At 47.2% G+C, this 11387-nt stretch overlaps 1 protein-coding gene across 1 annotated transcript; it reads left to right on the top strand.

The window, feature by feature from the left end:
• Positions 1-10369: 10369 nt before the first annotated feature.
• LOC123347319 (olfactory receptor 14C36-like) lies at positions 10370-10927 on the top strand (the record flags this gene model as incomplete). Its single annotated transcript, XM_044984738.1, has 1 exon — positions 10370-10927. A coding segment is annotated over one exon (558 nt), but the record flags the coding sequence as incomplete, so codon positions are not given.
• Between the last annotated feature and the right edge of the window lie 460 nt (positions 10928-11387).

Genomic DNA, 11387 nt, shown 5'->3' on the forward strand with positions numbered 1-11387 from the left:
CTTCAGGAGCTAGGGGATTTCACAGAAGAACTGATCCACCATGTTACCTCCACAGAAAGTTACTGCAAATCTGTTCCCGGTGTGCAGTGCAAAAAATTCCACTGATCCAGGCACTGCGTGTGTATGTTTCAAATTGCACATAAGTGACATAACTGGTTATTTATCAGTGAATATTACTATGTTTGTGAGTGTACATTGACTTAGCAGAGTCCCTCTATTAAAGCCAAAAACTGCTATTTACCTGCAGCTCCTAGCCGCTAAGATAATAACCTTTTAGCGAGTTATTGAAAGGAGAGAAGTTGAAGAGTAGAACTAGTTGGGAAAGGGAGTTTCTCATCTTGTGAGGCTTTTCAAAAAATTTGAAATATTTTCCCATATGGGAAAATTGAATTATTTTTCAAACAGATAATCTGAAAGCAAAACAAAACAATAATAATAATAATAAAAACAGATTAGGTCAAAAAAAATATTTGTCTTCCATAATTTTTATAGTTTCATAGAATTTTAGGCCAAGAGGGATGATGCAAGCAACTAGTCAGAATTTCTGTTTATCACAGGCCATTGAATCCCACCCAGTTACCCCTGTGTTGAGCCCAACGACTTCAGTTAAACTAAAACATTTCAGTCCTAAGCAGACTGCACTGTTGTGAGCCACAGGCCAAGACCTGGTCAGACTGAGGTCTCACCTGTGCCCTAGGCCCTGGCAAGGACAGGGAACAGATCAGCTGGGGCACATCCAGGTGATCCTAGCAGGCGACCTGCGCCCCATGCTCCAGGGCAAATTTTCATTTTGATTTTGACCTTTTATTTTTTACTTTTCTTTAGAATTAATTAACTGAGATTTCCAAATGATTTTTTTTTCAAATTGAAAAATGTCAAAACTGGACATTTTAACAAATTTTAACCTTCTAAAAGAAATCAAAATAGGATATTCATCAAAACCTTTGCAGCAAACAGGGTTTCCATGAATCAGCATTTTCTGATGAACAAAACCATATTGTGAGAAAATTTCCAACCTGAGTTCATAATCAGCCCACTGACTACAATTTCTTCCTCCACTCTTAGGCCCCAACTCTGAAACATGTCCCTCCCTCCCACCGGCAGACTTCTATGTCCATGTGAATCCCCTTCAACCGGGGGCTCTCAAACTTTTCTCAGATCACTGATCGTATCAAGATAGAGATGCCTGGTGGACACGTCCCCTCTCCATTGTGATCTCATCAACTTCTCTCCTCCCAGACACAAATATAGAGACCACCTCCTTTGCCCATTCAAGTTCACACAACAGCTCAACATTAACCTACTGCCTCATCTTCAGTTCAGATTCACAGGAAAAGGAAATTGTTGTGTATTTGGTTGTCATGGTTTTTGGTTCCTATGGTAACTGAGTTAGATTATTAGGGGATAGCTCAGCCAGCTTCAGCCGGCTGGGTGAGCTCTCTGAGTCTGTAAATAAAATGGTGGCTTTGTTAGCTGTCTGCTGTCTGGCCTCAAGTGATTTCTTCCTAAACTGGCTGCCCCCAAGGATATAACAAGTGGTGACGATGGATGGGATCCTGGTGCTGCTCCAGTAACAGAAGGAAGTAGAAGTCAAGGTACAAAACAAACAAATAAAAATACTGCTTGTTTGCACTGACTGTGAAAGTGAAACTAAAATCATGGCTATTCTGACCAGGCCACTGGAACCTTTTGATGAGAATATAGAGCAGTGGCATGTGTATACTGAGCGTTTTGAGCTTTTTGGTATTGCAAATGACATTACAGAAACAAAGAAGGTGCCAATATTCTTAAGTGTTGTAGGGGCTAAAACCTACTCCCTGCTACGCAGCTTACTACACCCTGTTAAGCCTGAGACTAAATCTTACAGTGACATTGTGGAAATCCTGGGGTCCCATTTCTCCCCAAAACCACTGGTAATTGCTGAAAGATACAGGTTCCACAAAAGAGACCAAAAGGAAGATGAAACAGTTGTACAATTTGTATCCATTTTAAAAAAGCTAGCAGAACACTGTGAATTTAAAGAGATGTTAAATGATGCCCTGCGTGACAGGTTAGTGTGTGGCTGTAGTGAGGCGGCCTGGCTCCCGGCCGCACCTGAGAGAGAGGAACCAGAACAGCCACCTCAGTGGGCGGAGCCACCAACACTTGTCCCCGCCCCCCAGAAGTCAAGGGGCGGGACAGGAAGTATAAAGGCCCGGCCCCAACGCTCAGTTGGACCCCGGCGGCCGGAGAGGACAGACGCTCCTGCCCGAGCTCCTGCTAGACCGAGCCTTCCCCGAGCCAGGTATCCGGAGGTGGACGGACCGAGCCTTCCCCGACCCAGGTACCCGGAGGAGGACTGGCCAAGCCTGCCCCAAGCCCGGTACCCCGAGGAGCTGTTGGAGCGTCCCCCCGACCCGAGTCCTGAGGAGCAGCCCGAGCTAGCTGGCTCTCAGCACGGCGAGGAGCCCATGGTGTGGGACCCAGCGCCCAACCCCAGAGATGAGCAGGTACCTGAGGAGGGGGAGATGGAGTGTAGCCCGGGGGTAGCCGACCCCTGTCAGGCTGTAGGCACCGAGGTGCCCATGTCAGTGTGTTGCGGTCAGGACCCCACTGACCAGCGGCAGTGATAGCCGCTACTAGGGCCCCGGGCTGGGACACAGTGGAGTGGGTGGGCCTGTGTCCCCCCTCCCACCCCACTCACGGGTGGCAGCCTCCCCCTCAAACCAGCGCACCGGCATAGAAGCCTGCACTTACCTGTGGTTGTAGCTCAGCTCCTGCTACAAGGACCTGAGCCCTGAACTAGTGCTGTTTGCTCAGCTCCTGCTACAAGGACCTGAGCCCTGAACTATTGTTGTAGCTCAGCTCCTGCTACAAGGACCTGAGCCCTGAACTAGTGCTGTTTGCTCAGCTCCTGCTACAAGGACCTGAGCCCTGAACTATTGTTATAGCTCAGCTCCTGCTACAAGGACCTGAGCCCTGAACTATTGCTGTAGCTCAGCTCCTGCTGCAAGGACCTGAGCCCTTTGAACTATTGTATGTTGCCCCGCCCTGACTGAGGGCCTGGGCGTTCTGACTGTGTTATTGCTCAGCTCCTGCTGCAAGGACCTGAGCCCCTTGAACGATTGTTTGCTGCCCCGCCCTGACTGAGGGCCTGGGCGTTCTGACTGTGTTATTGCTCAGCTCCTGCTGCAAGGACCTGAGCCCCTTGAACTATTGTTTGCTGCCCCGCCCTGACTGAGGGCCCTGGTTTATCTCAGTGACTCTGTGTGCTCAGCCCCTGACTGAGGGTCTGAGCTTAGAACTGTTATTTGCTGCCCCGCCCTGACTGCGGGCGTGGGCTTTATTGACTGCTTGCCTTTTGTTCAGCCTGTGCCTGAGGGGCGGAACCCCTGGACCTTCGGACACTGATCACGAACTTAGGCCGTGTAGTGAGGCGGCCTGGCTCCCGGCCGCACCTGAGAGGGCCGAGCCCCCACCCTTACAGTGGCCTGTACAGTGAAGCTATACGGAAGCGCCTACTGACAGAGGCTCAGCTTACCTTACAGAAGGCTGTTGATATTGCTGTCTCCATGGAACTGGCTACAAGGGAGGCGCAATACATCCGTGCATCCCCTAGGGTGCAAAAAAGTGTCACAAGAACTGACCCACAAAACGGTGCAGAGTCAAGAATGTTACCGCTGTGGTAAGCCGGGTCACCAGGCATCAGAATACTGGTGTAAGGACCTGGTGTGTTGACACTGTGGCAAAAAGGGACACATTGAGTCTGCCTGTAAACAAAAGAAAAGGAGGCTTGTGGTCTGGCCGACAAAAAGAGGAACCTTGCATACCCTAGAGCAGACCCAGGATGATCAAGGTGACACCTCAGCGCAAGAGAAAGTGCCACGGCAGGTTTTGTCTTTGGCAGTGGGCTCACATGAATACTGGGTAACCCCGTTATTGGATGGCAAACGTATACGCATGGAACTGGACACCGGTGCAGCCGTCTCACTGATCTCCGAGACTGTGTATAAAGAAAAGCTACAGCATCTTCCGCTTAAGGCAACAAAAACTGTTCTGAAGACGTATACGGGAGAAGCTGTGCCTATGCTGGGCACTATTGATGTTAAGGTGGAGCTCAATGGACAGGTGGCTAAATTGCCACTGTTTGTGGTGAGAGGTAACTACCCAGCCTTAATGGGTAGGTCTTGGCTTGGGAAGATTCAACTGAACTGGGCAGAAGTGCACCGGATGATTAAAGAAGAAACCAGTCTAACCCCTATACTAAGGAAATATGCTGCTGTTTTTGGAGATGATTTGGGAAGTATGAAGGGAATCACTGTGACATTGAACATTAAACCTGACAGTCCACCAAAATATCTGAAAGCCTGAACTGTGCCATATGCCATCAGGCCAAAAGTTGAAGCAGACTCCTATCGTTCCAATAGTGAAGAAAGATGGCTCTCTCCGGATTTGCAGTGATTTTAAAGTCACTGTCAACCCAGTGTTGTGTGCAGAGCAATACCCGCTTCCCCACATCGATGACCTCTTCGCAGGCCTGGCTGGGGGACAAAAGTTCAGTAAGATTGATCTGAGTCAAGCATATTTACAGATACACGTCGATGAAAAGTCCCAAGAGCTGTTGACTATTGTGACTCATAAGGGGCTTTATCGATACTGCCGCCTACCCTTCGGAATAACATCTGCTCCTGCCCTGTTCCAGAGGGCTATGGACCAGATCTTGTGTGGCTTGTCAGGAGTTCAGTGCTATCTGGATGATATCCTGGTCACTGGAAGAAATGAAGAGGATCACTTAAAGAATTTAGAGGCTACCCTACAAAGACTGGAAGAGTATGGCCTACGAGTTCGCAAAGGCAAGTGTGAATTCTTCAAGCCCTCTGTTGAATATCTGGGACACATCACTGATTCTGCAGGTCTTCATAAGGCCCCTGCAAAAGTTAAAGCTATTGTGGAGTCTCCCCCACCTCGAAATGTAAGCAATCTGCGCTCGTTTCTAGGACTACTGAACTACTATGGAAAGTTCATCTCACAGTTAGCCACACTGCTAAAACCACTTCATGAGCTCCTTGGGCAGAACAAGGCCTGGAAGTGGACTGAAGCCTGTGATGTTGCATTTAACAAAGCTAAGGATGCATTGTTAAATTCTGAAGTTCTAACGCACTTTGATCCATCCTTACCCCTACAATTGGCCTGCGATGCCTCCCGTTATGGAGTGGGAGCAGTCGTGTCACACATTATGCCTTCGGGAGAAGAGAGACCTATTGCTTTTGCTTCACGCACTCTAAGCAAAGCAGAAACTAACTACGCCCAAATCGAACGTGAGGCATTAGGAATTGTTTTTGGAATTCGGAAGTCTCATCAGTACCTGTTTGGGCGAAAGTTTACTCTTCTCACAGACCATCGACCTCTGACGTCAATTTTTGGACCCTACACAGGCATTCCCCCATTAGCTGCTAGTCGTATGCAACGTTGGGCATTGTTACTTTCAGCACACACATATGAAATCAAATATCGGAAATCCACTCTGCATGGCAATGCAGATGGCCTCTCAAGGTTGCCTTTGCCGGTCAAACATCAAGATAGTGCCCACAAGGAAATCTTCTACTTTGAACAGGTAGAGAATACACCCATCACTGCTACTCAGATAAAGAAGGCAACCCGCGTTGACCCAGTATTGTCCCAAGTTATGGACCTGGTGATGCATGGAAAATCTCGACAAACCTCTCCGGTCTCATCTGACCTTGTTCCCTACATGTCCAGAAGGACGGAGTTATCGGTACAATCTGGTTGTTTGTTGTGGGGGAGACGTGTCATTATTCCACCACCACTGAGATCACAGCTGTTAGAACAGCTACATTCTGGTCACTGTGGAATAGTGCGCATGAAGGAAATTGCACAAAGTTATTTTTGGTGGCCTGGATTGGACAGTGCTATTGAAGAGAAGGCAAAAGCTTGTATGTCATGTCAGGGTCTGAGGAATGCACCGCAGTGGGCACCCCTACACCCATGGGACTGGCCTGAAAACCCGTGGCAACGTATTCACGTTGACTTTGCTGGCCCCCTTGAAGGAAGCATGTTCTTGGTGGCAATAGATGCCCATTCTAAATGGCCAGAAGTCTCTATAATGCAGTCCACTACTGCAAAGAGTACTATCCAAAAACTACGAGGACTCTTTAGTCGTTTTGGTCTGCCAGAACAACTTGTGAGCAACAACGGACCGCAGTTTGTCTCTCAGGAGTTTCAAAATTTTATGAAGGCAAATGGGATACACCACATCACGTCAGCACCATATCATCCATCCACCAATGGATTAGCTGAAAGATTTGTGCAGACAATGAAAAACGCTTTGAAATCAGCAAGGGGACAACACTCCATTCAAAAGTGTCTGGATACCTTCTTACTTTCCTACCGAAACACACCTCATGCTACGACCCAGGCATCTCCAGCCTTTCTAATGATGGGACGACAGCTGCGCACTTGCTTTGATCTGCTGAAACCTTCTGAACCCAGACAAACTGTGCAACATCAGCAGCAATATCAAGTCATCAGATGGGCACCCAGAGCAAAAGACCGAACCTTTAGCCCGGGACAGCCAGTTTGGCTCGGAATTATACTTCCAGAGCTAAATGGGTCCCGGCCACAGTCATCACTCAAACAGGACCTGTTTCCTACACAGTCCGGACTGCAGAGAATCTTACCTGGCGGCGACATGTAGATCAGCTGTTGCCAGGTCATGCCAGTCCTCAGGACACATCTGCAATTGAGGGGTCTGACTTCACCTCTTCTGGTGAGACACCGAATCACAAATCACCTATTCCTGACTGTCCTCCTCCATTACTGCCGGCGGCTGAGATGCCCCTTAGCCCAGCACAATCTGATACCACCTCCTCACCCGTTCGTGCTGCGGACCCTGAGCCCATGGTACTTTCGGGTGCAACAACACCAGAAGTTTGCCGTAATCCAACTAGAGACAGAAGGCCTCCTCATCGGCTGGATCTTTAGCTAGGGCGAACCCATGGTTATGGGGCAAAATTATCCCCAGGGTTTAGCCGGGAATGGAGGCAGTCTACCCTCCTTCTCTAGTCTAGTGTGTGTTTTATTTAGGGGATGTTCTTATTAGGGGGGGAGGAATATGTTGTGTATTTGGTTGTCATGGTTTTTGGTTCCTATGGTAACTGAGTTAGATTATTAGGGGATAGCTCAGCCAGCTTCAGCCGGCTGGGTGAGCTCTCTGAGTCTGTAAATAAAATGGTGGCTTTGTTAGCTGTCTGCTGTCTGGCCTCAAGTGATTTCTTCCTAAACCGGCTGCCCCCAAGGATATAACAGAAATGGATTTGAAACCGTTTAACAAGGCGAGCTCTCCAGCAGGTCAATATCAGCCATAGCTCCATTGGTGTCAATGGGCAAGAACCACAGCTGGTGTAAATCAGCAGTAGCTCCAGTGGCATTAATGAAGCCAGATTTCCCAGCTGGTGAAAACTGACATAGCTGCCTAGGCATCTTAGGGCCAGATCCCAGCTAATGGAAATCAAACTAGCTCCATTGGAATTTAAGGGCCAAATCTTGACTTGGCATAAACAGCCCTAACTACTCAGAACTCAGTGGAACTGTATCAGTTTACACCAGTTTAGGACGTAGCTAGGAGCTTTCTGTGTTTCCCTCTGGCTGCTTCTTAGTGGCCAACATCAAACACCCAGGGCAGCCTGAGCTGTGGGTTCCTGTGGAGGCTGCATCCCAAGAGCTGCTGATGCAAAGCAGGAGCAAAAATCTCTGCTCTTGCAGAGCTGATTATGTGGAGTTAATGAAGGAACAGGCTCCTCCAGGTCAGCTGGGGCTCTGGTGCCACTGGGCTCTGAGCTGTTGTAGGTCACATGCCTGTGCTATAAATATATAGTTTATTCTGTAATCTCCTTCAGACACCCTTTGGGCCTCAGCCCTGCATTGTTTTTAGCCCAGCATCCTTTCAGGGTGCTGCCACCACTTGAGATCCAGGGCATGTTGTGTTCCCTCTCTGGGGGGCTAGGTTCAGCTAGGGCAGCTTGTCATGGTGGTTTGCTCCTGAGGTGAGATCAGAGCTGGGCTCACAGCCCTGGAGACAGGAGTCAGCTATTTAGCCCCAGAACAAGCACATCCTGGGTTGTGACCATGTTTGAAGCCTGCAGAAGCTGGAATCAGTTTCACATCTGGGTGGGGCTTCCTGCCCCCATCCTCTTTAGTCCTTCACCTCTCAGCCAAGCCAGTCCAAGGAGGGAAGCAGGGAGTGTCTATCTGTGGAGAGGATCCTTGTCTTCTAGGAACTATAGAGAGACCCAGCAACTCAGGAAATATGGTGGAGTGGCAGGGAAACAGCTGCTGGATAATACAGAGATGGGGTGTTATTGGCAGATGCAGAGAATGGCAATGACTGAAGAACCCTGGTGGTGAAGTGTCTAATTCATCACAGGCTGGGAAACATTCCACAAAAACCAGTGCTGTAAGTTATTTCAGTTAAACATGTTCAAGTGTTCATATGCTGGGCAAATTTCATAATAGATCTATGGGTTACAATTGGAACTCTTTAAGATTCTTAATATAATTTAATCAAACCTTTAGAGTTGCTCGGAGGTTGTTTTTTTTTTCGCAGCAGAAAACATTTGACTTTTCATAGAAATTTTCATAGAAAATTGTGTGTGTGTTTCATTGATAACCAGACAATGTCAGGTAAACTGCTGGAAACTGAAACATTTTCACCTAAATTAAGGGGGAAAAAGAGTTTTGCAATACATAGGTTGTGCTTCAGGAATAACAAAATACCCTAGAATATTTCTTTAGTTGAAAACCCAGGTTTCCTTTGAAATAATTTAAATAGAACAAGTCTGAATACCCCAGACTGGAAACTTAGATGTAAGCCAAGATGAGAACAGTGATATTGTCCAATAATAATAAAAGTTGCTCCCAGTCACTCTATTGCAACTGTGTTTATTTCCGTTTCAAAGAGATACTTGTTGATTCATAAAACTGAGTAAGTAGCAAAGTTGGTAGCCCACAGATGAGCCCAGAGATATTAAACATACTAGTGTCTTAGATGGAGAACAGAGAATTGAAGCCCCCCACCAAAGCCTGTCTCTCTTATCCCTGCCAAGGACATAAAGCAGGTGAATGGGATTAGAACCAAAATATTCTGCTCTAGCGCCATATCCTCTGTCACAGGCTGCTGCCGGCTAAACACAAATGCTGTAAATGGGGTCACTGAACATACACCTAATAAGACAAATCCCATCCCTCACAGAGCCGACAGTCCTAGCAGACAGGGCAGAGAAAGGGATAAAGGGGAAATAGAGGCACAGGGAGGGGAAGAGACTGGCCCAAGGTCACACAGCAGATCAGTGGAAGAAACAAGAATAGAATCCAAGTCTCCTGATGGCCAGTGACCTGCATAGCCATAAACTGACAGAGGTAAACAATGCAGCAGAGAGGTAGCTGAGCAATGCTACTAGCCCATCAATACACAGAGATGGAAATGGGATTTTGTGTCACAAATCTATACGCAAGCAGGCAGCAAGCTGTCTATGTGGTGTTGCAAATGGAATCATTACATACGAGATCTCATGCAGGATACTGAGTTACTGTATGACATATTTTCCTGGAAAGTGGATATCAGACAGTGTTGACATTTTAGCATTTTAGTTTCATGCCCAAGTCCAGAGCCTCCTGTTTGTAGCAATAGGGGTTCCAGCTTGGCTAGAATTGTTGCATTGGGATTGTACTTTACACCATCCTTCACATGGCATTTTATCAAGTCATATCCTGAGTTAGATCTTCAGATAGTGCAAACTGATGCAGCTCCATTGACTTTAAGAGAGCTGCACTAATTTACATTCATGTGATAACTCCTAGTTAATAGCAGTGACGAATGCTGTGCATCATTGACACTCAAATCATGAGATATTGCTGCAGGGAAACAGGGCCACTCCCGCTGTCAGTGTAATCCCCATTGTCTTTGTCCTTCCCTCCACAGCCATCACACAATGAACTGAAAAAGGAAATGTCCAATCGAACCACTGTGACCGAGTTCCTTCTCCTGGGATTCTCTGATGTTCGGGAGCTGCAGATTTTGCACTTTATGGTGTTTCTGCTGATTTATCTGGCAGCCCTGCTGGGGAATCTTCTCATCATCGCAGCCGTAGCCCTCGACCACCATCTTCACGCCCCCATGTACTTCTTCCTGGCGAATCTGTCGATCCTAGACCTCGGCTCCATCTCCGTTACCATCCCCAAATCCATGATCAATTCCCTCATGAACACCAGGTCGATTTCTTATCCTGGATGTGTCACCCAAGTCTTTCTCTTCGTAGTCTTCATTGCAGCTGATCTTGCCTTACTCACCATCATGGCATACGACCGATACGTCGCCATCTGCCAACCACTGTACTATGAGAGAGTGATGAACAGGAGAGCTTGTGTCCAAATGGCAGCCAGTGCCTGGATTACTGGTATTGTCTACTGTGCCCTGCACACTGGGAACACCTTCAGTTTACCCTTCTGCCAGTCCAATGTCATCAGCCAGTTCTTCTGTGAAATCCCCCAGCTACTCAAGATCACCTGCTCTGACTCGTACCTCAGTGAAGTTGCGCTTCTTGCCTTTAGGTTTTTTTTAGGTTTAAACTGCTTTGTTTTTATAATTGTGTCTTATGTTCAGATCTTCAAAACCGTGCTGAGAATCCCCTCTGAGCAGGGCCGGAATAAAGCCTTCTCCACCTGCCTTCCTCACCTCACTGTGATCTCCTTGTTACTTTGCACTGCCATGTTTGACTATCTGAATTTCACCTCCAGCTCAGCATCTAATCTAGATCTCTTGGTGGGTGTTCTCTATGCTGTCATGCCTCCAATGATCTATAGCATGAGAAATAAGGAGATCAAAGCTGCATTGAAGAAACTGATTGTGTGGAGGTTATTCACCAAGAATTAAAGTGTCTGTCATTGTACCATGACTGTGATTTCATTCTGAGCTTCTTTATGGATATAGTGAACTGATGATAAAATTGTCTTCTTGAGAACATAGGGTCCAATCTGTTTAGGAACTCATAAAATCCAGACTAACTCCACTGAAGTCAAATGAGTTAGTTTAGAATTACACCAGTGTAAATAAAATCAGAATCTAAATATTTATCCATCACTGTACATACACACCTATCTATCTGTCTAAGGGATTTATACTGCTACCATCGCCATTCATGCTGCACAGAATATCAACAACCATAGCTAGGTCACCACTGGACTTCATGAACTTTCTGGCCCTTCTGCTTTTTTGGGATATAAATTGTAGTTGGGTGTAAACGGGTCGACTCACCCCTGCGGCGCCTCCTGCTGGTTGCTCTCGGAATTTAGCCAGTCCAGCCCTGGAGCGCCCTCTGCAGACCGGTGATCCA

Source organism: Mauremys mutica, chromosome 13 (genome assembly GCF_020497125.1).
Source record: "Mauremys mutica isolate MM-2020 ecotype Southern chromosome 13, ASM2049712v1, whole genome shotgun sequence".
In the NCBI taxonomy this organism is placed as follows: Eukaryota; Metazoa; Chordata; order Testudines; family Geoemydidae; genus Mauremys; species Mauremys mutica.